This window comes from Psittacula echo (assembly GCF_963264785.1).
Source record: "Psittacula echo genome assembly, chromosome: 5".
NCBI lineage: Eukaryota > Metazoa > Chordata > Aves > Psittaciformes > Psittacidae > Psittacula > Psittacula echo.
The window spans coordinates 48492970-48519142 of record NC_137739.1 but is presented as its reverse complement, the minus strand read 5'-3'; the positions used below and the strand labels follow the sequence as shown (position 1 = coordinate 48519142).

Sequence of the window (26173 nt, the reverse complement as noted above, 5' to 3'; positions counted from 1 at the left end):
GCAACACTGGAGCTGTTGCTGTAGATGACATTTCACATTGGACCCCAATTCCATTAGCTGAAGTATGCAGCAAGCAGTTCATTTTTACATATGCTGCTCAAGCTATTTAGTGACAATGGAGTGTAGCTTCAAAGACATAAAAATTAAAAAGTATATTTGGCCAGACATGACACACTTTTACCTGCCTCTAACATTTTTAAATTGTGAATACTGAAAATTGATTATCTAGAATAAAATAAATCAGATGCATTTGCAATGTTATGTTGCCTGGACAAGGAAACGTGAAAGGGGTCAGTGCCGGCCCACCAACCTTTCAAAGATGGTTTGTGGTTCTTATTTTGGCTTTGATGTACAGTTGAAGATTTTATCTTTTTTTTTTTTTTTTTTTTCCCCCCTAAAATGTTCCCTGGATTCTCTGGAGAATAAATGGTTTATTACATGTAACAATGAAAGGGGAAGTGACATCTAAATATAGCAAAAGTGGGGCTGAAGATTTTGCCTGAGAAGCAAGTCAAAGCAAAAGCAGGCTTCCCAAACCTGAAGTAATCTCTGGTAGCTGAACCCCAATTCACTCACTCTGCAACTATCTATTTTGCTCTTTGGTCCTAGCACCTCTTCCATAGTCTCAGTCATATGGAGTGCAGAATCAGATTCTAGAAGGTGGAATGTGGCCTCGAATCCCCTTTCTCCTGCTTCACTCCAGCTGCTTAATGGCGGCAGCACCCACAGTAGAAAACAAATTGAGAGAATGAGTACCAGCCATAGCAGAGCCTGCTGTAGGGGTACATATTGGTGCATGTGCCGATTTGTCTAGTTATTGCACAAAAAAATGTATCGGTTATATATGTAAAGAAGTCTGCAGATAGGGAAAGTCTGTTTCTAAAAGTTGCTTGTAAGAAGCTAAATTTAGTAATGGCAAAGATCGATAAATCCTATTCTACAGCTCAGCCTGAAGATTTGCAAGTGTCCAGCCTAAAATTTGATTTATTTTTTTAAAAAACAATGTTAATATTCATGTATTAAAATTTATGTTGAATTATCTCATGGACAATGAAATGCAATACAGAATTGCTGAGAATCGCTTTTCCTACTAGTGGGATTTTATTTTTATTATAATTTTGGGGAAGATTTTGATTATGGTACTTCTGTAAGCATTTGAAATTTGACAAAAACTTCCTGTGGCTTTGATAAATTAATGGGAGGGCACATAGCAGATCATGAAGTACCTGCTACAGGCTGTGGAAACTGGCTGTTCCAGGCTGCAGTACATATTGGCTGTATCAATTTTACAGCTAGTGGTCAAGATTAGAAACTGTATTCTGTAACAGATTGTACTGGACATTAACTAAATGAATGGCTTTCAGTGCTGTAATCTTTTCCTTCAGAAGGTTAATGAATACATTAACTGTCAGGGATTCTGTCTTTATTCTCCAGGTTTGTGAAGGTGTCGCTAGACTACACAGGATGCTCCAAAATAACTGCATCTTTTTCACTTCTCTTATATCTGAGTAGTTCTACCAAGTGCAGGACCTGCGGCAAGTAAGTATTTAAAATCCAGTTCCTGTTCATACTAGTATTCCGGAACTATGTGCAGCTCCCTATTAGAGATTTTTTCTGGTTTGTCTTCCTTACATTCAGGTAGCCAACAGCCAACCACGACTTGCAGAGTGACTTGTGCTGAGTACAAGTGCTAGAGGGCAATATGCTCCAGACAGCGAACCAAGAGATTGCTGTGAAGATGGGGCAGGCCTGAGGGAAAAGCAGCAGGAAAGGAGCAAATATAAAGGCTGCAGAGGAAGCAACAACATTCTCAAGGGATTCTTTTTAAAATCAAACAAGTGCTGAAGGATTAGGAGGACAGAGAGGAAGGCAGGGGAAAGCATGTGCATGTGTAGTGAATGAAGAAAGGGAAAATAATAACTAAATTGCTTACTGAGTTGACTCATTGCTTCAAAAGGGCCTGTGTGAGGTACCATAGATTAATAGTTGCCTGGAATCCTATAAAATATTTTACACAAATGAGACTACTCTGATTGTAAAGTTCATGCATTTTGATACATCAGCTTTGCGTGGTCTGTTTTGTACTGCCCATTATTTACAAGCAGGGAAAAAACCCCTTGCTAACCGTCCATGTAAATCAAAGCAAAACACCTTGTACTAGCAGCACAGGACGAGACAAGTTAATGACAGTGCTGTAAAAAGTAATGCCAGGTTCCTTGCATGCAATACTGGGGATCTATACTTGTTAACCTGTAGGCAAAACAGCCACAATTCGATCACATGCTGTGTGGTTTCTAAGTAAACCATGAAAACAGTCACTGCAATGATAGAAATGTCATCAGAAAGCACTGTTTGTTACACACACACATCGAAAGAAATAAAATTACTAAATAGTATGCAAAGCAGGAAGACAGGTTTGAAATGCTGTAACTCTCAACTGCAACAGCAGACACACGCCCTGGCTTCTGTGCCTTTCTGGTACTGCCTACAACATCCATGCATATACTCTTTGTATGTTTTCACTAAAGGATTTTGAAATTATTTACAAGGAGTTACTTGAATTACAAAATTTTCACTGCTGTTCTTACATTAGGATTCTGCCCCAAACCAGTGTGTGGTTTTTGGAAAAGAAGACCATTCCTTGGAAGGCATTCAGAGGCCAGAACAAATGCACAGAGAGCTGGGCAGTGTTTGTGACTGTTCCATGGCAGAGAAGTTTTGTAGGGCAGGAAGATGGGACCAGAGTGTGCTTACTGGTTCCTGGTTATTGTGATCCCAGGGAACTGCCAACTGCCTGTAATTGCCGGCAACAGCTCAGTTCCTTCAGGGCAGGGAAGAGAGGGTAAAGTCTTTAATTATAGCTCGTTCTTACTCCTCAGTTCTGAAGAAATGGAGGCTGCTGATAACTCAGTCTGCACGAAGTACAGCCTAAGAAGGGAAACGATTTTTAAAAGCAGGCATAAATGTGCTTGTCACCCTTTTGGGGAGAGGGGAGAAATAGAAACAAACCATGGAGGTGCCAGAGAAAACATTCTGTGAAGACAGAATATTGCTATGTCCTTGTTTGTCCTCACATCCCAACCCCACCTGAGAGGGTCTAGTCATTCACAAAGTGTCAGCTTTATCGACCTTTATAGGCCACAGAGACAAGTGTCATACAAATAGGACAGGTTATCTGGTTGAGAAGTCCAAATAGTTGCTGGTAGCAAATGTTCTCTAGAAATAAAAGCAAATGAATTCACTCACAGCTACACCAATGCTGATGAATTGACCTTGGTAACAGTTGTTCCACTGCAGAATGATGAAGACTATCTCATTTCTTAGCTGAGCTACAATTTAATCACTGTTGACTCTTATTCTGCTAACTGCATCACTAGAACTGGTGAATTAAAAGTAATTAACAGTAATTAACATTATAACAAGGAAGACAGTATTCTGCAAATAAAATCAACACTGGAAACCTCCAAATATTTAGTAACAATTTGACAATGTTACTTGTCAGTATGAGAAATTTGACTATTTATCACTATACGGTGAAATGCGAAATGTACGGAAGCTTTTTTTTTTCCTGGGTTGTTTCTGGCCACACTACTCCACTTCTTGTTCAAAATAGATCAGAATCAAAAAGGTAAATGGGACACTTTGGTGAAAAGGGTGATAATGAGATTAACTTCCTTATTTTCTCAAGTATTTATCATATCTGGTCAGTCACTGATATTCTTTGGGTTTCAAGCTGAAGTTTGTGGAACTGGTTTAAGTATTGAAATAGACACAAATGTGTTATTCTTTTTTTTGTTTGTTTGTTTCATGTAGGCCCACAGGTTACTGTTCTCTTCAGACAACTTCTGGCCTGATCTGAACTGTGTCATGAGGGTGAGCATAACATTATCCTACAAAGAGCATTCTTATCCAATGGCTCCGAAAGCTGAAAGCAACATCCTGAGCCACATGTAAGTACTATTTAAATAAAATCCAAACATTTCAGTAGCCAAACCTTGATTTAAAATACTGGGATTTCCTGGATTTTTAAGATGCTTCGCATGTAAACTTTACGCTGCAAGGAAAGTGGAAGAAAGGGAGGAAAAAAAATTGGACAGACTGCAAAGGAAAATTTTGAACTCACTGCAAATTGGATTCAAACACAGCATCTCTTCTGGGAAGCAAAAAACAAGTAGCAGAGGGAGCTAATTTTCAGAAATGTTGCATCATTGGTACTTAAGTGGTCTCAATTTTTTTTGAGAAGTGTTTGGAATGGCCCATCAGGTAGACATGGCTTGCATTGCTACCCCCAGGCCTGAAGGTACAGTATGGACCCAATAAGTGACTTTCCTACTGAAAGAGGATGGGAAGCAGAAGCTTGTGGGTTGGGTGTCAGAGGACAACTTGTACTGAGCTCTGCCTGGGAGATGGAGGGGTACTGTGCTACTCCTGGCTTCCTCCTATCAGTTCTCCTTGCTCTTAATAAGTTTACATACAGGATGTGTCTGTCATTTGAAGGATGATGTGGGACAGGTTAGTTTGAGGGATGGAAAACAAAAAAAAAACATGTGAGTTATCGTTTTGGAGGTGAACTGTTTATAGCACTGCAGAGACAAACATGTATTTCCTTAAAAACTTTTCAAACTCCTGTGAAAACTTGGCATCAAAAAGAGACCTGGTATTAGTGGTATGTGCAAAGAGAATGGGAAGCTCTTTCAAGGGAGTGGTGGGGTAGGTGTTAGTACAGTCCCAGAAATGCTCCACATCTGACATGAAAGGGCCTGAGGAAAAAAGACATTTTATCAGTCAGGATTAGTCTTAAGAGTGACTGCCAGATAGCTCTGCGCATACAGGTTGCCTGAAAGGAAACCTAGCAGCATCACTGTGAAGTGATACCAAAAGTATCATTTTTATATACATAATTTCTACCAACAAAATTAATTCAAATACTTAATTTCACTTGCCTCTTATCTACAACTATGTCTAACACCATCAGACAAGAGAATCCTCAATGCCCTTCTCTAATACATCGACACAATTCCAATGCAGGAGTTGAAGATACATTAGTTTTGCATGATCTTATAGTCTGCCGTTCTATGTTTTTATAAATCACAACTCCTACTGACAGGACCACTTTTAATTTTAGTTACTAGGTTTGCTTTTAATCCTCATCTGTGATTTTTGCTTACTCTAACAGCATAAAGCATCAAGCATCACTGCGATAGGCCAGGAAGCACCAGCCAGCACTATGCTGGCTTCTGCCAGTTGCAAAAGGTTGCTTAAGTTTGCTACAGAAAGGGAGTGGGGAGTGAAATGAACCTGGAGTTAACACAGTCACCACTACCTTATATAGGATTCAGCCATATTAATTATGTACTAACAAATACTACCAATTAATTTATTTTAGATAAATGTGTTATGTACCTTATGGTGCAATTCTAACAAACCACCTTTTCATTACAAGTGGTGAATGCAGATGTGTGGTAGTGGAGATGATGTTTTCAAATTCTCTTGTTTTGGAATGTCCCTACAGTCAATTCTGGTTTTCAGATTAGAGTTGATAACTACGCAAACTCTCTTTATATTCCAAATTCTGTTGCAAATTCTGTAGGGTGTCTGAAGCGGCTGTGTCAGAACAAATCATCCTACAATAGGTATGGGTTAATACTGAAACACAGTAACAGGTCAGACATTTAGCTTACAGGACAGACAAAGTTGTGTATCACTTTACAGCTAAGAATGTTTTGATGCTTGCATCTTCTAACCATTTTAGTAGACATCCAGGTACCAGTCCCAGGATCCTGTTTCCTACCATAATTGTTAATCAAGGGAAAGAAGAAAAGCAGATGAGGCTACAATCTTGTACTCTGTCATTATCTTTATTATTTAAAACAAGATATCCTGTTGCTACAGCACAGTTCTTTTAAAGTATACGTGAGGTACCTGATCCAGAAGTCTCGTCTTTCTTGCCTAACACCATCAGAGACAGTCTCTGACTTTAAAATGTGCTTTTGGGCTAATTTCTGCATGCACAAACACCTACAGATTTCAATCTGAATTTCATACATCGGTGGGATAAAATATTGTGATGGAGGGCACAATTTACTTCTAAATGTCTGTCTTAAGCCAGCCTCCTGACATTACCTGCTCGCAATAACTTGCAAGCATATTTGCATATGACTTCTGTGGCCAGTAGTCAGTTGTTTTTCTCAAAACATTGCTTATTACTTTCCCATCGAATTACTAGTAATGCTAAATGTTGGGCAATCTTGCTAGGCAGAGGTACCAGCCCTGCCTGTGAGACAGGACTGGATTCTGCCTTTGATTTGTTATCTAAGTTTCCCAATAGGGAAAGAAGCTCTGAGTTGGCGTGACACTGGGAAAGCCAGCTCCCTTCTCGTTGTGCTGCCTTTCTTTCCAGCACCAGGACTGAATCCTTTCCTTTGAGTGCATCTTCCTTGTCTCGGTGGGTCTCCCTGTGGGGTGCAGATGCAGAACAGCTTCTGTTTTCCTCTTGGCTTTTAGGAAGAGTTGCTCAATACAGTTGGGAGACTACTAACATGCAGAAGTTGGGGGTATGTGGCTTCTGAATTAAACTACTAAGCAGCTTATCAGTATGGACTATATGACTCTCTGATCTGCTTTGTAGCCTTTGCCTGAATTTTCTGTTTACTCTAAACTCTGGCATGGAGATGTCTTTTATCACACACAATGAGGCCGGAATCTCAGTTGTGACCTTTCAGTATTTCAGTATTAAAAATTCCTACCAATGACACTGATCCTCCACTATGAAATAGTTGGGAATCACTAGCATAAGATGCAGCAGCCCCAGGCTATTCCTTCTGTCAGTGGGGTCAGAGCAGGGACTGGGACATAGACTAATTGTTGTAGTCAAGGAGCTGCAATTACATACAACCATAATTGTTCATGAAATGTTACTGCAAAAATGACATAAACAAATACTTCTACCAACAATTACTGCTGACATCATCAGTGCAGCACACCACTTACTACGAGAATGCATTGTACACAGGTAACATTTCTCTATCAAAAGAAAAGGTTGATGCTCCCTGAAAATTAGCGTGCAAGAGGCAATCGTAATGCCTCTTCTCATTGAAATATGAGCAGAAAGTCTACAAGTGCACTACCAGCTCCTTATACTCTTAAAATCTGCAACTTGCTGCTCATTATATGAACAGATGAGATCTGCCGCTGGATCTGGCTGGATGAGTTCTTAATTCTACAGAAGAGAACTGTATTCTTAATTCAAGAGTTTACTCCATGATACTAACTCTAGGGGATTAATCCTTTGTTGGAGATAGACTAGAAACAAAATGTCTAATTCAAGTGCTTCAGTGTCTGTCTCTCACCTTAAAATGTTGAGCCAGCAAAGAATCTTGTATAAAACCTTACTTACTCAGATTAGCTAAACTCTCACAATAGGTGCCGGTATTTGAGCCAAATCGCATGCTGGCCCAAACTGGTGAGGCCTTACTGACTTCAGTAGAACGGCATTTCTTTACAAAGATAATTTGGCCTGCTGATTTTAAGGCTGGCACTGTATGAAAAAAACTGGGTAGAGTGCATTCTTGCTTTGATGCAGGCTCAGACACACAATACTTAGTCATTTTAATAAGTTACCTGTGTCCACTGAGATCAGTGTTTACACAGAAATTTATACAGACAGCAAAACCCCAATGACTGAATGTTCTACAGTACAAAAATATAACCCTATGACACAGAACTGATAGTAAAAGTACGTACAATATGTCTGCATAATAAAATAATGCTGGTGTCTTACTGTATATAACTAAGAGCCAGTGCAAACAGGACACTGATATTAAAGGCTTAGCCACAGCAATTAGGGCTTGGAATTAGATCATAACTACTTTCCAGCTCACCTTATTTTTTTATGGTATTGATACCAAGTGCACAAGAACTGAAATACAAAGTCATGTGCAGTTGGAGTAATTTGTGACCTGTCCATGGAAATCCCTTCTTACCAGCATAAGCAAATGGGTGTCCAAAGGTAAAATGTAGGGTACAACAAGGAAAATGGGTGTGAATCATTTATCCTGTGCTACTCACTCACTCATCATGTGCATCTCTGAACTCCTATGGAGTTAAAACACAGGTGATGAAACTTTTCAGAAATAGGTCAATAACCACGCTTTATGTGCCTTAGTAAGTGAGGATAGAATCACAGAATGGTTTGGGTTGGAAGGGACCTTAGAGATCACCCAATTCCAACCCCCCTGCCATGGTCAGGGACACCTTCCACTAGACCAGGTTGCTCCAAGCCCTGTCCAACCTGGCCTTGAACACTGCCAGGGATGGGGCAGCCACAGCTCCTCTGGGCAACCTGTGCCAGTGCCTCAACACCCTCATAGTGAAGAATTTCTTCCTAATATCTAATCTAAGTATATCCTCTTCCTGTTTAAAGCCATTTCTCCTTGTTCTGTTATTACATGCCATTGTAAAAAGTCCCTTTCCAGATTTCCTGTAGTCCCCCTTTAGGTAAGGTCTTCCTAGAGCCTTCTCTTCTCCAGGCTGAACAAGCCCAACTTTCTCAGCCTGTCTTCATAGGAGAGGTGCCCCAGTCCTCTAATTATCCAATCATACTTAAAATTTTCCTTATGTTTGTGTTAGATATTTAACTGAAAACTCTTAGGCAAAAAATTTGATATTTACACCAGTTTTCTCCCATAGGCACTTACTTGCCTACAACATGCAAAAGAGCTCTCTACTATCAAATAGGAAGATTTTCTTTAATTGGCCTGGATCACAGTTTGAAATGTAGTGAGCAAAGGTAATGTTTTGAGCCTTCAGCACTGTAGATCCACTTTCTTTCTTCTGCAAAGAGATGCTGTTTCATCCAATACAGTCTAGTGTAACTACATTTGAGACATTTTCTTCTAAGATATTTTCTAAACAGGAATGTATTCGTTTGTTTTTAATGCCCTGGAAAGGGTTTTATTTCTCATCTTTTCCTTACATTCAACACAACAGAATGTATTTCAGAATTCTGAGCTTTGGGGGTTATTTTTGCTCTTTTAAAAAAAATTAAGGAAGTTCAAAAGAAGTAGAGTAGCAGGAGAAAAGCAAAGTTAAAACAGTAGGAGGAATCCCCCCTAGCATCATTGTCCTGGTTTCAGCTGGGATAGAGTTAATCTTCTTCCTAGTAGCTGGTGCAGTGCTGTGAAATTTTGGCTTCAGTCTGAGAACAGTGCTGGTAACACACTGATGTTTTGGTTGTTGCTAAGTAGTGCTTGCCTCAATCAAGGACTGTTCAGTCTCATGCTCTGCCAGTGAGGAGGGGCACAAGAAGCCGGGAGGGAGCAGAGAACAGGACACCTGACCCAAACTAGCCAAAGAGGCTTGCCCAGTATATAAACTGGGGGGAGTTACCTGGAAGGGCAGATCACTGCTGGGGGATGGGCTGGGTATTGGTCAGCAGATGGTCAGTAATTATATTGTGCATCACTTGCATTTGTTGGGGTTTATTCCTCTCTCTGTTTTTCCTTTATGTAGAAATCGAAAGTCCTTCATCTCTTTTTGCAAAATCATTTTCCTATTTTCAGCCACTTCTACATAATGCAGTTTGTAGCCCGGAAATAAGTTCAAAGGTTACAGTGAAGAAAAAGCCCCAAAATATGCACAATATGATCTTAATTTATTAATAAAACCTAATTAAGAGCAAATCAGGTACACGGCTTACTACCTGTAATATATTCCTTAAGGAATGTGTATTCTTTCTTTGCAGGAATATTGACTTGAGGATCTGCAGAAACCTGGTTTCATCTCTCTACTACAATTATTAAAAAAGTCATCTCATCACTTCTGATAATAATTTGTTTGAATGGCACCTTTCTTACAGACCAAACAATCCAAGCCTTAATTGAGCTTGCTGAGTGCACAGATTATCTTTCTGAATAAACAAAAGTACAGTACTTTCCCATTATCCCTAAGAGCCACCAGTGTGGCAAGGAAGTTTTCCTGTTTTGTGAGTAAATAATATCATTTTTTGTAGTCTGTGTCATGTGCTGTAGGACAGTGCTAGCACTGAACTTTGTGATGCTCCTCCACAATATTCTTTCTGTTGATTTTTCTCAGTTTGAATGAAGGATGTAGCTCTTTCCAGTTAGCAACTACTCCAGAAATTCAGGGTTTAGGAGCTTGAAACTGTTTTTTCTTTTTGCATGTCAAGACATTCAACAGTGGTGAATAGGCCATAATTTCATTACAAGAATAGTAAAAGGCATTAGTAAGCTTCTAAGTCTATAAAAATTACACTTCCTAATAAAACCTCATATAGCTAGGGTTTTAATCCCAGAAAACAGAAGAATCACTTGGTGATTAAGATACTTTCTTCTTATTGTAATTCTTCTCATCAGCATGGATCATTGAAGTTCATTTATAATAAATATTTCATTGAAATTTTGGGAGCTACATCAGATATTTGGGAGGAATACATGTTTTGCTCCCATGACAAGGGAGTAAAACTAGGAGGAACAAATCCCAAATCTTGATGAATCTTTGGATTCAGGAAGTTACAACCTAGTCTGTGCTATTAAAACCAGTAAGAAATACTGTGATCTGAGTTGCTGATCTTCCCTTGCACTTGTCTTGCGTTGAGATTTATTGCTGTTGCCCATGTTACTGATGGATGGAGTAAGCTAACAGCCTGAAATAGATAACCGTTGCCTAATTTCTACCTCACTTTCCCTTTGGCAATCAGAGATGGAAGGGACATGAGTGAGGGGCAGGCTGTGGTGACGGATTGCTTTCTATTTTATGTCCAAATAACTGATATAGCAGAAGGTAAACAGAGATAAAAAGAGTTAAGTGATACAAAGTTTACCCACATCTCACTCCTCAGCCTGGAATACCAAAGAAGTAAACCTATATTTAAACAAAAAACCCTAAAAAACAACAAAAACCCTCAACACACACGAACCCCAGAAGGGTGAGTTTAATTAGGAAAAAGCACCATAATGTATATGATATTAAACAATAATTTTAGAAAGAAGAAAAGGTAATTTCGGGGTATTTGGAGTTTTCAGAAAACCATGCTCTTCTGTATATGTTCATTCCCTCAGCTCCGTGGATAAGAACCTTCCAGGAAGCTGACGCTCTCCTGAGGAGCAGAGCAATGACTCAGCTCTGTACTTCCATAAACACCAGCATGTCACTCACACATTTATCACGTCAATGTCAGTCGTGCGCTCACCACATCAACATGTGCAATTGAGTCCCACAGCAGCAACCTCTCACACAGTGCCTGATGCGGCAGATTGCGCAAGGCTGCGCATCGCAAACAGTCTGGGCTGTGCCATGGGCATGGAGCTGTTCTGTGACTGCCAGCCTGCCAAAGCTGGCACCTACTTCTGGAAAGTCAAGACACTGACACTGTGTTTGTGCTCCCCAGGCTGGTGCAACAGCCAAGTGGCTAAGAAGAGACCATGATAACATAGAAGGATTTAAATAAAATGAAACTTATACCAACTGCATTTTATTTATGAAAAAAGTTTTGGAGAAGAAAACATTTTTAGCAATATGCTTAAGAAGTAAGTCAGTTTAAATGGCCAAATTCTGTAAAACTAAGCCTTGCCTGATACAGCAAGAAATTACTGCAATATCTGACCTCCTTGTTCTGAAATGTGTAGTCAACATTGATTAAGTTTTTCTTTAAAAGTACAATATTCATCAAAAAAATGACACATGTAGGGAATTATTCATATTTTGTCTCTGGAGGAGTAGGAACTTTCAGTGTTTCCTACCACATTGTGTGGGTAGTAAAGAAAAATGTGTTAAAGCAAAAGGATAAATAATCCATAAATATCGTAACTGTTTTATTTGGCTGGGCACAGCCCTGGCCTTTAGTATAAACTACTCAATTGAATTTGTGGAGGTGTTCAGGTTTATGTCACCCTCTGATCTATTTACTCGAGAGGAGTGATATTTTTGGAAACATCAACGGCATGTGTGCAGAGGTGGGCAGCACAGCTAACATAAACATCAATTATACTAGGTTCTAGCTTCCATATGCATTAAAAATACACAGAGGCACCTGTGACTTACTGCTTTGTTTGACCTGTAGGTGTATTTCAGTTTGATTTTTGGCCAGTTTTGTATTTTTTTGTAACAAAAGACCACTCCCTCCTATCTCAAGCTTACAATCCTTACTACCACACTGTGACATCAACAGTTCCCATGACAGATTTTTCCGTTGCATATAGAAAGCACCAGTCTGAATAAAAGTGTTATTAAACGTTATTTTTCTTTGAGCTGTAAGTGAAAAAACATTTGGGTTTTTTTTCCACCCTGAGAAGATCTTGTGAAATTCTCACCAAACGTTACCACTTTTCAAACAGAATCAAATCCTTTGGAGAACACCTGCAATGTCTTCTTGAGTCACTGCCTCAAGCAGGGTGTTCTTTATAACATGTCTCAGAAGCTCTCTGCATCTGCAGCTCTCCGCATCTGCAGCTTTCCACCCCTGACCCTTACTACCTTCCATGGCATATTTCTCTCTGGTTCGTGTGTCCCTGGCATGATATTATGCCAGTAACTGTACTTAATGTTTTCTCTTTTAAAGACATGTTTGAATTTTCAAGCAAATACACAGCTAAAATGATGGTCATCGGTCAATATCACACTCTACAGTTCAACCTACGTTGACCCTACATGACCTCATTTCCAAACGCATCCTCAGTCACTTACACATGTGGTCTACTCAAGTGTAGTCACAAACAGGAATTCTGTTTTATATTATTTAAGACTTAATATACTAACATGCCTCAGCAACTCACAGTTCCATAAATGCTAAGACATTTCTGACTTCAGCATTACTATCTTGTTTTTTTATAAACAGAGACATGCAGTGGTTAAGGGATTACGCCAAGGTCATACACAAAGTGCATGTCAGCTGGTATGAGAATTCAGGTCATTGACTGACTGAACAATATGTACGTTGTACAAGTATGGGGAACTGGAGTTGGTTTTGCAAGTTTCACACAATGCTCAGCATGATTTTCTTCAAAGGAATTATGACAATCAAGCCCCATTACTTGTCACTTCAGTATACTGCATACTTGCCTTCCCTGTCCGGCTACACTAATCCACATAAAGTCCTTCCTCACTAGGTTTAGGCCTAGCACTAACCAAATGAAAGCCACAGGCTGCAAATTGGGGGTCTGGACAAAACTGTTCATGTGAAAGTTCAAATGAAAGCAAGTAACTGCAATTCTTATGTCTGTCCTATCCACTAACTGTACTCTTATTTGCTAGTGATTTCCTTCTTACTAAATGTTAGAGTGCAATCTAATACACTAATACACTAGCTTTCTAGTCCCAGTCCACATCAGTGCTGTACACAGAGGGAGTCTGAAACAGTAACTTCTGTGATACATTTCAATGGAGTACTCTCTGACAACTGCCAAAAAGAATTTCAATGCCCTGTCAGCACCTGAAATGGAAAAAGTATTAGTCAGAGCATGAACATATACATTGTAAGAAGTATATAATCAATATAGTCAATAAAGCAGAGATCATCTTGTCAGCAGAGCATTTCTTCTTTGTCGGACTCATTCCAGGGGGAAAAAATCTCGTAATGAGGACCAAAGATCACTAGCAAAGTCTTAAATATTACAAATGTAATGAAAGTGAAAAATGTAACATATGATGGAAAAAAAAGCTGATTCATGACTAAAGCTGTAATACATTACTTGATACCCTTCCTTTAATTTACAAAACTCCCAAACTATAGAATATATCAGATTTGGCAATTAATGCAACGGGACATGGAAGTATTTATGTTTATCCATTTAGAAATAAATATGTACAGCACAGAAAGCTATTTCCTGTATTATCAAGTGTTGTACTGCTACTTAGTAGTATTTTAAATCCATGATTTGTATTCTTTGCATGTACAATATTCAAACTTTGGATTTTGTTCCTAAATTGATCTATATTTTGATAACCTCATCTTCTCCATGGATAACCGTGTATTTGTCCAAAGATACCTGAACCAGAAACTGCGACCTATGTGAAGAGTGAAATACTTGTTTGATTTCAGTTTCTGGTCTTTATAACTGAAAATCTGCATTTGATTTTGGCCTTCAGAAGAAATTCATGTTGGTTTCATTGAAGCCACAATAAAAAGCAAAGGAAACTGTTCTAGCATCATGCAACAGGAGTGAGGTGACTTAGCAGATGCAGTTCTCCTAAGTTTGGCCTAATTCTGCCGCTGCTTCTGCACCAGTGAAAGTGAAAGAAGATAGACCTTCTAAATTTAAAGACTGCAGGCTCAGTCTTCCTACTGCCTCATGTCCTTAACTTTAAGCACATAAGTCTTGCTGACCTCTGAAAGACAAGCACAGGCGCAGGATATACGTGTAAATCTCAGCAGGGCTGGAACAAGTGGCAGTTAAGAAAGACATAATGCAGTGAGACAGGAAGGCTAAGCTGCCCTAGGAATCTGAGACAAAGGAGCTACTGTTCTTGTGTTCTAAAAAAAAACCTGCAGCAATGAAAGTTATACTTTCTAGAGGTGTCATTACAACATCAAACAATAAAAATTTCTTTATTCGGCAAGTTTCAACCAAGCATGACTGCTACTGCCTTTTTATTCAGTGGGTAGTTTTAGTCTCTTAATTACAGGAAATGTCTATGAGGTAGGTAGGACTGACATTCAAATGTGCAATAATCTTATTTACTGTACTTATATTAATAGGCTTAAATTCCTTAGAAAAACACACGTCATCCTACAGAGAAGGAAATTATTTTGAAGATCATTTGCTTTTAGTCCTTCATTTTACATTTATAGTGGTGTGCTACTTAAGTCCTTTCAGTCCTTCAGTTTCTGTTCATAGCAGTTTGCTTCCTTTGTGTTCTGATCACATGCAAGGTAACCACAGCATTTTGCAGCATGCATGGCATGGGGCTGCTCTACTTCAAAACTTGTCTCAAGCTATACAGTATAGCTGGCAGTATCTCAGACACACTGCAGGGCTAAAGGCAAGTGAAAACATCTGCTCTGACAGACCAGTTCCTGCAGCGTTTTAAGTCTGCAGCCCCTTTAATGGAAGTGCTGGAGGTGGATCAAAGTGTTTTCAAGAGTGGGCCATGGCAAGGCGTAACGCCCCTCCGTAAACATGAAGAACACTATACTGAAGCAAATAACCAGAATATGGCATGAAGTAAGATGATCTTTAACTACATAAAACCCCAAACTGATGTTCCCATACAGGCTGGGAATGGCCACCTCAACCCGGGGGAGCCGGCGGACACGCTGGGTACGCCTCTGCTCCCGCTTTTGGCTCCAAGAAGGCCCCGGGAGGGGCTCCGGGACCGCGCTCCCAAGGCCGAGGAAGCCCTTGAGGAGCCTGGGCTGGGGAGCCGGGTCCGCGGCTGCCCTTGAGTCAAGAGCAAGGAGCTTGAGTCGGAGTCCCCGGCTCCGCCAGAGGCGGGTACCGAAGCACTAGCCCCTTCTTGTCCCCGAAGGCCGCCAGCCTCGGGATCCGCCTGCGGAGCCAGAGCCGCGCTGAGACCGCAGTCTTTCCCCGCTGCAGCGCGGAGGCCCTCGGTTTACAGGCTGGAGGCGGGACCGGGGCGCTTTCGCAGCGCCCCCAGCGGCCGCTCGGCCAGCGCTAGCTCCTCCCCCGCGGCCGCGGAGCGGCTCCCTTCCCCCCCTCCCACCCAATCCCGTGCCGGGTGGAGCGACATGGATGCCGCTGGCTGCTGCCTACTGTGGGGTTTGGGGTGCTGCCGTGTCTCTGCCGCGGTGTTCCTGCGGCGCTGAGGAGGGGTCGGTTCCGGCGAAGGGGCTTTGAGAGGTGGAGGTGAGCGGTGGGGCGGTGCGGGGCTGCTTCTGTTGGCAGTGGGGAGGTGGCGCCTTTCCTGAGACGCCAGGCCGGGTCACCCTGCGAGGCCTGCTGCTCGCCGGGAACTCGAGTGTCGCTGTCCGGGCCTGGCGGGTCGGCGACGGCAGGCCTGGAGGAAGCGGGTTGGGGCCCGGGGCGGGGGTAGGCGGCGGGTGTTAGGCCTTCTGTGCGTGGGGGCCGAGGGGCAGAGCGGGGCGGCACTGCCGGCTGGCCTGTGCGCGGGGCAGTCAGGCCGTGTGGGGGCTCCCCTTTTCCGAGGCTGGGTGTGGGGAGCGGGCCCCGAGTGCTCGCGCGGGGGCCTGGGGCCGGCCTGAGGTGTAAGTGTGTGTGCGGGAGGGCGGGCGCAGGCCCGGGCGCGGGGGATGAGTTCAGCCGCGGCCTGGCCCCTTTTCTGGTGCGGCTCTCCCGGGAGCCTCTCGTCATGCTCTGTTTTGTGCGCGGTGCTTCGTTTCCGTCTGGTTACAGCCCGTCGGGGGTGGAAGAACAGCAGGTGCCTGTGTTGAACTTACCCACTTTCTCTGTCTCTCCTAATTTTCATCTTTCTGTTGCCTTCACCCTTTCCTTCTCGCCTCTCTCTTCACGAAATTAAGGCTTTAGTCCCGTTAAGGAGGGGTGTTGTACTTACGATCTGATCCTACTTGTACTGGCTGAAAGTAGTTTTATTTAGTCTTGGAACAGGAAATACGGTCTGTAAACAGCTCAGAGGATCGTAGGCATTGTTTAAAGCACAGAAAATCACTTTAGTAACATTTTAGTTACATTTTACAACAAGACTGCAGCAATAACAAAAGTATTTAACTGGCAGGCAGTAACTGGGTGATCTGTGATCTTATGGCCCTAAACGATAAAAAAAAAAATCCTGTCTGTCATACTTTTGTTTAGTCACATCTTTGAGTTCACGGCTGTTGTGAAACAGCACTGCTGATTCAGTGTGTGTTTCTTCATGTAATACCAATTTCTGATTCCCTTTTGTAGATGTGCCCTTGATGGAGTTATTTTTTAACCATTAACTCGTTACCACCAAGTAAACAAGTAAGCAGACTTTGCCCAGATGGAGCTTCTCCCTCCCACCCCACCCCCCTCAGTTTGTGGGGGCACTGTCCAGCATTTTATAGTTACCTACAAGTTTGTAAACCAGTTCTCTTTTCTTCTTATTTTCTAAGCTGCACTTAAGAAGTAGCAATTCTTTTGTGTGTGTGTGTGTTTAATTTAGAGAGATTGGTTTGTAACCTCTTAGTTTTTACCTGAAAATAATCGTATTTGCTCTGCTGTTAGGCATGGGAGATGAATTTGACTATTTCTTAGTAAAACACGAAAAGGAAGTACATGGGTAAAAAGTATCTCTTAACATTTTAAAGGGACTTTTTTTGTCTTCAGCTTGCATGTACAACTGTGGCATTGGGCCAGCAAATAATGTTGTTTTCCTTATATGTACATGGATAATTTGAATTATTCACTGCATTTTTTTTTAAAGCTATGAATTAGATACCTTTTCTTTTTCTCCTAAAAAGCCCCCAAATTAACAACCCCCTAAATCTTCAGTGGAAATGATTCTGAAATTCTTGTTTTTTTAATTCTCTGACTTAAAAACTTATTTTTCTTATGTTCAAATGCCATTTTAAGAGATGAAGGATTAGTAAAAAAACTTTTGCAAAGATTCTGCAAGTCTTTAGTTGTACATCTCACTTTTTTGTTTTGTGGATTTGCATTTAAAATGTGGCATTTGATGTGTTTCTATATTTGAATACTTTCATGAGGAGGTAATCCATCTTTCAGGAACTTGGACACTGTATTATAAAGTGACATTAAAGGAAAGGGGATCAGCAAGGCAACGCTTTGTCTTTATATTAGCCTTGAGAATAGGGTTAAGCACAGTTTTTATACTTAAATTTGAATTTTGAGTTATCCTATAAATAAGTGTGGGCTCTAAGTCTTGATTGTCAGCTGGAACTTGAGATTTATTTCCAGTGAAAAAGAACAAACTCGTTACTGTTTACTCATGTATAAATCTTGGGTGCGCGGGGCAAATGCTGATCAAATATGTAGAAGTTTTCTTAATGACAGCCCAAATATATGCTATACATCTTAGAGAGTAGCAAATTTGAAAAGTTCAAAGACAAGATTGTGATGATAATTACCTTATTGCCTTTTGTTTATTTCTTTTTTTTTTTTCCAGGTGAAAACTGCCAAAGCTTGGGGCTGGCTGAAGAGATACATTAATTGTGCACAAGTTAGCCTGGCTTGAACAATTAAAGGATATTTTTGGTACTTTTTAATTTAAGTGGGGGTGTCTTTTTTTTTTTTTTTTTTAATAAGAAAAAAAAAAAACAAACCACACAACAAAAACCAAAAACCAAACCAACCAACCAAACCAACGATGGCAGATGTGGACCCAGACACGTTGCTGGAATGGCTGCAGATGGGGCAGGGAGATGAAAGGGATATGCAGCTAATAGCACTGGAACAGCTATGCATGCTACTTCTGATGTCAGACAATGTGGATCGCTGTTTTGAAACGTAAGTAGTTTGGGCTTTTATTGAGGGAATGTTACTTTCCTCTCTCTGTAGCTGTATATAAAAGTCAGCATTCCTAGAAACTTTCAGCCTCAAAAATTTTCTTTACAGACTGAACGTGGGTGTGGATCACTGAAATGAAGAGTTTCTGTTAATGTTATATGAAGTACTGTTGTCTGATTAAAAAGGTAGTGTCCTGCAAGGGATCTGTAGTGCCTGTTGTGACATAGGGGCTGATTGTTTAGTTTAAAGAAATGTATTCAGAGTGGCAATGTGGAAGTGTTGGGGGTTTTTGTTTTGTTTTCAATGGCAGAGAAAAACTTTTTTTTTTGCTTTAAAACTATAGCAATTACCTAGATCGATTTAAGCATCTGTACTCTTACAGTGCTTTTCTCAAGAGAGAGAGTAGCTGTTTCTGAGCTCTCTAAATCCAAACAAAAATCACAAATATTAATCACTGTTCACACAAATATTTTACCCCTTCATAGAAGAATGTTGCTGTTCTTGCCACCCTCCTTCTCAACTGTATTTTTACACTTCATGTAGCATGGTCTCCGCTCTCCTTTTTTTTCCTCACAGCACAAAATGCTGATGTAAGCACTTCTGTTACGTAATGGTGTTGCTGTGCATGTGTTACACACTATGTCTTGTGAAAGCCCAGGAGTAGTATGGAAGGGAGGTAGCAAAAGTGTAAACAATCACAACTTTGGAATCTTAGTTCTCTTGCTTTTATTTATTTGTTTCCATGGTTCTGATCTTGATGCTCTTACATCTCTCCTATTTTCCATCTTTCTTTTATTACTCTCACTTTCTTTTGCATCTTGGAGCACAGCTAGTGTCTTTCTAATACGTCTTGGTTCTTAGGGGTGTCGGTTTAGAAGTGCTTAAGAAGGTTGCTGTTGGTTACAGTGTTTAGTTTTGTAGTCCTGAAGAAGAACTGGTTTTGGGCTTATGTCTTAAAAGCTGTTCATCTTTCACAAGTGCTTCTCTTAGAGGAAGTGTAAAATTCACACGTCTCTAAAATTTGGATTTGTAGCGGTTACTTAGCAGTGAGTGCAGTTTTGTACACTGCTTAAGTATTTGAAATTGCCTGATTCTGACGAGCTTAAAAGTACAGTTCTGGCCTGAAAGAGATTTTACTGTAGGAAGATGCATTTGACTTCCCAGTCTGCCCTTCATAGTACTGATGATATTGGTGGAGGACTATGTTTCCAGCTGCAAAAAGGCTGATTTACTGACTTCTTAGTTTGCTACTGTAGAAAATAATTTGGTACTTAAAAATGATTTTTTTTGACAAATCTAGATGAACTTTCTGCTTCAGTATGTTCAGCACAGAACAGAAGTAGAAGCTTAGGCATAAGCATTTGTAAGGATATCATCTGGGTATTTGAGAATTATGAATGAGATGTCAAATGCAATTGTATGAATTTTATTTAGAACAGACTTTCATCTCAATATGAATGAACTAAATAGTCCAAGTGCTGCTTTTTTTTTTTTTTTAGAGTCCAGGTAATGAATGATCTATTATTGCAGTGGTGTGGTTTTAAAATTAGGTTTTATGTCTGAAAGAAGGAGCATTTAAAATAGCCTTTGGTGTTTTTGTTTTGAGCCTTGGTATAATTTAATTTTACTGGTCTTCTAAATTGTTGATCTATTTTGCTGTTTTAAGCTTCGCTGAAATGGAAGAGAATGAAGTTACCTTGATAACTTACTCCCTGCCTGTTCAAGTGATTTTGCAGTGAAAGTTAAAACTGCTGCTTCTAGTTGGCATTGTGAAGATACAGCTCCACAGTATTTGATGAGCTGGCATGGTAGCTAATTACCTTCAAAAGCAAGACCTACTTCTTTCCATTTATCACTCACAGTTTTGATTCCTCCCAACCATTTTCTTGCTTCATGGCATCATCAGGGCTGACTGGACTCCTCTAGTTCACTAAAAAAGCAAGCTGCTCTTTAAACCCACTGATGAAGATGGCACATTTTCTGCTGTTATAGTGAATTACAGCAGATCATAGAGGTGTGTGGTAAGTACTGGAGGTGAAACTGCTGGAAATACAAGAGAAGCAGAAGCTCTTCAGTAGAGAAGTTCTCAGGGTATTATTGTCTTGGGTGCCTGTGGTACCACAGCCTTCATTTCAAGGTGACCTCATTTATTTTGACACTCTCTGGAAGAAATAAATGGTATCTTGAAAAGTATTTTAAAAATTTTTCCAAATGATAGTTCAAGTAGCCAAAACTGTCTTGTGCTGAGGGAGTGTAACTACAATAATTCCTCATAATGTTTTAAAGTTGCTTTTCAGCTATGCTTTTAAAGGAATTATTCATTGTCTAGATAAGAGATTTATTATGTGACAGAAGGGCTGCCAAACATATTTTTCAGGGACTTAATTTTGAAAATGTCTTTTTTTTTAAATTGGCATTTTTTTGCTGTTGGAAAGAAAACCAACCTCTAGGCTTTACATTATTTTTTTTTCTGTTAAGCAAGAAGAGCGTTCTCAGTTTTTTATATGCTGTGCAGATATTATTTCAAGGTTTTGGAATTGTTTATTAGTATTAATTATGTTGACAAAGAAACCTAAGAAAATTTCTTAACTGTGGAATTCAACATCTAGAAGATGGAAGGTGGAATCTTAAACCAGTCAGTTTCCTGGGGAATGAAATGTGGTGTTTTTCAGGGATCAGTTAGTGACTTTAAATGTTAAATATTAGTCCGCTTGTACATAAGAAATTATTTTCACTTTTGATGTAAGCCAAGAAAAAGCTCATCATTTTACTGAAGTGCATCTGATGACAACTGCATATGGTGACAACTGGCAAAGCTATGAAACAGACAAATGAAAAATATTGACATGAAGGCTATACCTTTTCCCTAAAAGCACAACACTCTTTCCAGGCTGACTTCCTAAGGAGTTAAGGGCAATACACAGTCTTGCTTGGTAAAGAAAGATAACACACTCCGGAGCGAGTTAGGGGGTGGGCATTGAAATAATGGATTCAAAATCTTGTACTTCGCTGTGCAAGTAATAGGGTTACTTTGCAGACATATTCTTAAGGAAATGGTGTATGTTAAAACTAATAATTCTGTACAAGGTAGTGGATATTGAAACTAGCTTTTCAGATCGAATCAGAAAAGTGGAAGTAGGTGCACATGTGTGGTGGTGTATCTTGCAGTTTTCTGGCAGCATTGCAGCAGATTGCAGGGTGTGCAGCCAATGACAGGTGGTGGTGCCAACTAACTGACGTTTCTTTACTTCTCCCCAGATTTACATATTACGTATGATTAAATTATTTTTGGTGTTACTTGTAGTTTAGCATTACAAAAATCTGCAGCATATTCATCTCCTGGTGATAATGAGTCACAGACACTGTTAGTCACTTAGCATGAAGAATGGCTAGCATTTTACCAGCAACAAAAGCCAGTAGCTTGAACTACAGAAACTTAATGAGTGAAAAGAAATTTTGTGAAGTAGTTGCATTGGAGTAAAATAGCTAAACTCAAGATTAAAAGTGTTAGTCCCAAATTATAGTTAAACTGTGTACTATTAAGTCGACTTTAAATAGTTTTTAAGTATGCGCTTCATCTAAACTTAATGACTTTTTTTGTGTTTAAATTATTATAGGTCATTTCAAAGACAATGTAGAGGCTATTGGTTGCAATATCACAGTGTTAATGTAGCCCTTTTCCACATAGCTGTTTCAGGGTTTTTTTTTTTAATTTTTTTTCCCTGTCTGATTGTTTCACTTTATTTTTGATGAAATGAGAACTCCTCAGATCTGGTCTTCATGTTGCAATTTTGTTTACCTGTCTGTCAAAGTAAAAGTATTTAGAGAGGAAGATGTTATTTATTTTCCTTAATTACAAAGAATGCTTGTAGAACAAGGTGGTAATATAACAAGTAAAGTAAAACCTGACTAAAATCTTTTCTACACTGAACAGATGAAACATGCTTTCTCTGAGAATTAATAAGGCCTGTCTTCCCTTTTGACTGTGCCTTAAGTCACCTCTGAATATTTAGCATTAACGGATTTAGTCAGCATAAAGTTACCAAGAGTTATCAGCTTATTTGACAAATAAAGCTAAAACATCATACAGAGGATCAGAATTTAGGGTTCTAATGTGTAAAATAGAAATGCTTTCAGTTTATGTTTTAGATCAAATATGTTTATTTAATTTACATTAACCTTTATTCTTTCTTAAGTATGTTATTCACTAGGGAAAATACATTTTCCTTGTATTTGCTAACATATAATAACAAGTGTAAGAAGAAATTCTAGTGAACCAAAGACTGTTAATGTGACCTAGTGAGACTGTGGTAGAAAAATGTTTAGCTTTACCTCCACTGGACTGCTTAAAACCGCAGGTGCCTGTGTTTATCAGGATTGTATCAACAACTTCAGGAAGTCAAAACTAGATGTAGAGAGAAAACCAATTTTTCTTATAGAGATAAGGGTAGGAATACGACATAGTGGTTTTCAAGCTTATTTATAAAGTTTATGCTGGTGTTAAAAGCATCTTTGTAATTCAGACATTAGTGAAGTGCCCTTTAACAGATATAACAGTCATGGTAAAACTAACAGGCTGAAAGGACAGCTCAGTCAGTATCAAGGTGATTTCATGTTATGTGGCCTACAGATTTCACAGACTCAAATAGGTTGGAAAAGACCTTTAAGATCATCAAGTCCAACCATTACCCTAGCACTGCCAAGGCCACCGCTAAACCATGTCACTAAGGGCCTCAATTTGCTTGTTTTGTTATTTTAAGGAGGGGGAGGGGGGAGAAAGAAGTCAGGCCATTATTCCAGTTTTGTGCTAGAGTGCAGCCATGAGGAAATTAGGATAAGCGTTGCTGTCAACAATAGACTACAGTTTTCGTTATTGTGAGCCGTGCAGAGCATATGTTCATAGTGAGTTATAGGTTTGGACTAATGCAGGCATCTCAATAAATGAAATTTTGTGAGCTTTACAAAGGCAAGACTCCTGTGATTGCTAATAACTTTTTTTGCCTTTAATGAAGGCAGAGGATGTGGCAGCAGTGAAATGCCAGCGCTGGAGTTATGTGCTCTGTGGACTCAGTACAGTGGGATCTTCAGCATCCTACAGACTGCTTTTCTGAGATGGAAGTAGGGGTGTGTGCTGTATTTTTCAGGAAGCTGTCTTGTTACAGTTCTGTTTTTTAAGGCTGATTTTTGTTGTTGGGTAGTTGTGGGGTTTTTTTGTAGTGCTAAGAGTTTTAACACAGTAATGTCTTTCTGGTTGCTCTTTGTAAAATGGGAATTATAACCTCATTGTCACGGGTATTATGGAGATTAATTAGCCTTGTCTAGTCATTTTGCGAATCAGAATGGCTGCAAAGGCCGGAAGGGAAGATGAGGTCATCTAAAGTGGCATCCTCTCTTATGTCATAGGCCCTTGTACTGTACCTGGTTATTACTGAATACAAGCATAAGGTGTAGCTAATGCTTCCAGTAGGCCATCCTACCTAATTTTACCCCCTGTTTTGCTATTTAATCTGCTGCATAGTTGTCTTTGTTGTTGACATTTGCCTGTCCTTTTCCATTTGAACTGGCCAGATTGCTGCATTCTGTGGCTGGCAGTACACCTTTTCCTATTGGATGAAAAGCCAGTATTGTTCTTACTGGAATGTACTCGCACAGAAGGATCTCATCAGCTCTCGATTTTCCTTCCCCTCTCCAATTCTTCAGTTTCTTAAGTTTTTCAGAAATAATTTTCAGTGTTGCCTTCACCCATGCTGTTTAACTTACTGTGACCAATTATACATCCCAAATTTAGTTAGATGTTTCCAAAACATTGTGCAGGAAGTATGGTTTTAGTTATTTATCCTCAGAGTTGCTTTCCAGGATATGATTACTCACTTTTTAGATATGGCTGGATGTTTTACCTAGAACAAGATCTGTAACTTAGAATTTTTGTGTGTTAAAATGCATCTCGTTTAAATGAGCCTGTGCGTCTGAGTAGTCCGGGCAGTTCTGTGTAAACTCATCACACTCTGTTACTATTTACTGGTCTATTTTTTTTTTCTCATTTTTCTGCAGTAGTATCATCAAGTACTCTTTGTTTTAGTCAGGGTTTTGTATATGACACAAATTCGAAGTGATTCTTGGAAGCACTATGCAAAGATGGGTGCACAGTTTTAAGGCAGAGAGTTAATGACCTTTTGAAAGATCCCATCTCCTAAAAGATCCAACAAGGCAATAAAATAGGTGTTCTAGGAATTTCAAACAGCGGGCTTCCTTTCTTGAGTGGCAGTGCTAGTCAAATTATTTTAAATACTGTCCTCTTGAAAAGAGGCTGTGCAAGAGCCATAGACACCATGGTAATGAGGAAACAGAAGTTTTCTTGTTGAAGTCAGTTCTCTGAGCACTTGGAAATCCAACAGAAGCTAGTGGGGAGATGTGCATGTTTAGGCACACTTACACAGTCATGCTTTTTGTCTTAATTGCTTATTTTCTTTTGAAATGTTAACAAATGTAATGTATACTTGAACCACTGCTAATAGTGGAAGTCATAGGCAGAAATATCTGTAGTTTCAAGTTCTGTAATTTATTCAGGTGTTGTGGACCAAGTTTCTGCAAAATAATTACAAAATGCTGGAGATAAGAGAACAAACATATGTGGAATTACTACCCTGGGGCATGGCATAAGATACTGAAAAATGCAAAAGGCAGCCCAGCACATGCTCTGTAAACTCAGAAGCACAGCTAACGGTAATTTATTTAGAAATTACCTACTCTGCATAAACTGCTCCTTCTTGTGCATTTGCATTTTTGTTTCATTTCACACAACTGGTATTTGTTGAATGTGTAGCTGAATACTTAGATGATGCATTCCCTCCTAAGAGTGAGCTCTGAGAAAAAGGCTAAACTATCTGTCCTTTTATTTAGCTAAATGGAAGTTTGGAAGTGTTTCTAAATGTCAAATTTGAATTCTAAATTAATTAATTTTAATTTCTGATAATATAGAGTTTCTGCTGGAATAGAAACAGGATGGAGTTGTTAATTCCCTAGCTTTATTTTATTACCTGAGCTGTGATTGCAGTTAAGAGTAGGGATTCAGAGTTGTAAAGGTTTCATATTTCATAATTGTGGTAAAAGTTTCTAAATTAGAGATTAATTTTTACTTGTGCCTTTGTTGTACCTTAAAAATACAGTTTGGTGTCTCTAAAGTCTTATAAGTGGATATTTTCTGGACTTACTTGTTGTGTAGCAGCATTGGAAGGAAACAGTGCCGTATGGTTTGGAAGTGGTTCCTGAAGAATACATAGGCAATGCAGGGGTGTGGGCAGTTCTTTTGTGGATGATCTTCATTACTCTGCTGATTTTTTTTCTGGTTCCTATGTGGAAACAAAATGGTATTTCAGAGAAGGAAAGGTGAGGGAAGGTCTGAGATCTCCTGCCATAGAAAGAATTGTGGAAAGGAAAAACAATCACTAATCAAAAATAAGTTGGAATTACTGTTGCTTTAAGAACAGCTCAGTTGTGCAGGATGTATTCTTTGTTCTTTGAAAAAGTTCTTTGAAACTTTAAAGTAGTGTGACACATTGTTGTAAATAAAACTGGTATATTTTTCCTCTAAAAAACAGTTGCTAATGAGGTTTAACTTAAGTATTTTAATTTTTAGTTATTTAAGATTATTATATATTAATAATTAAATAGTGTAGGCATATATAATTCTTTATTTTGCTATGTTTAACTGGGCTCAGCAGATGGTATGCATTAAAGATCCAGCGCAAGTTCTGGCAGGCAGCTGAGCTTGGTTTTTGGCTGCAAGTCACATG

General features: G+C 39.5%; 2 protein-coding genes across 10 annotated transcripts in view; both read left to right on the top strand.

Moving 5' to 3' along the window:
- Positions 1–9829, top strand: part of HEATR5A (HEAT repeat containing 5A) — a 69989-nt gene extending 60160 nt beyond the window's left edge. The window contains exons 37-39 of the mRNA XM_080617668.1: positions 1435–1539; positions 3814–3950; positions 9743–9829. The gene's annotated coding sequence lies outside the window, so the exon portion shown is untranslated. The remainder of the gene's footprint in view (positions 1–1434; positions 1540–3813; positions 3951–9742) is intronic.
- A 5863-nt stretch (positions 9830–15692) lies between these two features.
- HECTD1 (HECT domain E3 ubiquitin protein ligase 1) overlaps positions 15693–26173 on the top strand; it is a 60059-nt gene continuing 49578 nt past the window's right edge. For 8 of the 9 annotated variants that reach the window (XM_080618590.1, XM_080618588.1, XM_080618587.1 and 5 more), the window contains exons 1-2: positions 15693–15821; positions 18040–18380. In XM_080618590.1, the coding sequence (XP_080474716.1) occupies positions 18241–18380 (140 nt within the window). In that variant the 5' untranslated portion in view covers positions 15693–15821; positions 18040–18240. Of the gene's footprint in view, positions 15822–18039; positions 18381–18481; positions 18566–26173 lie in introns of those variants that run through there. The other variant, XM_080618593.1, reaches the window with a different exon arrangement.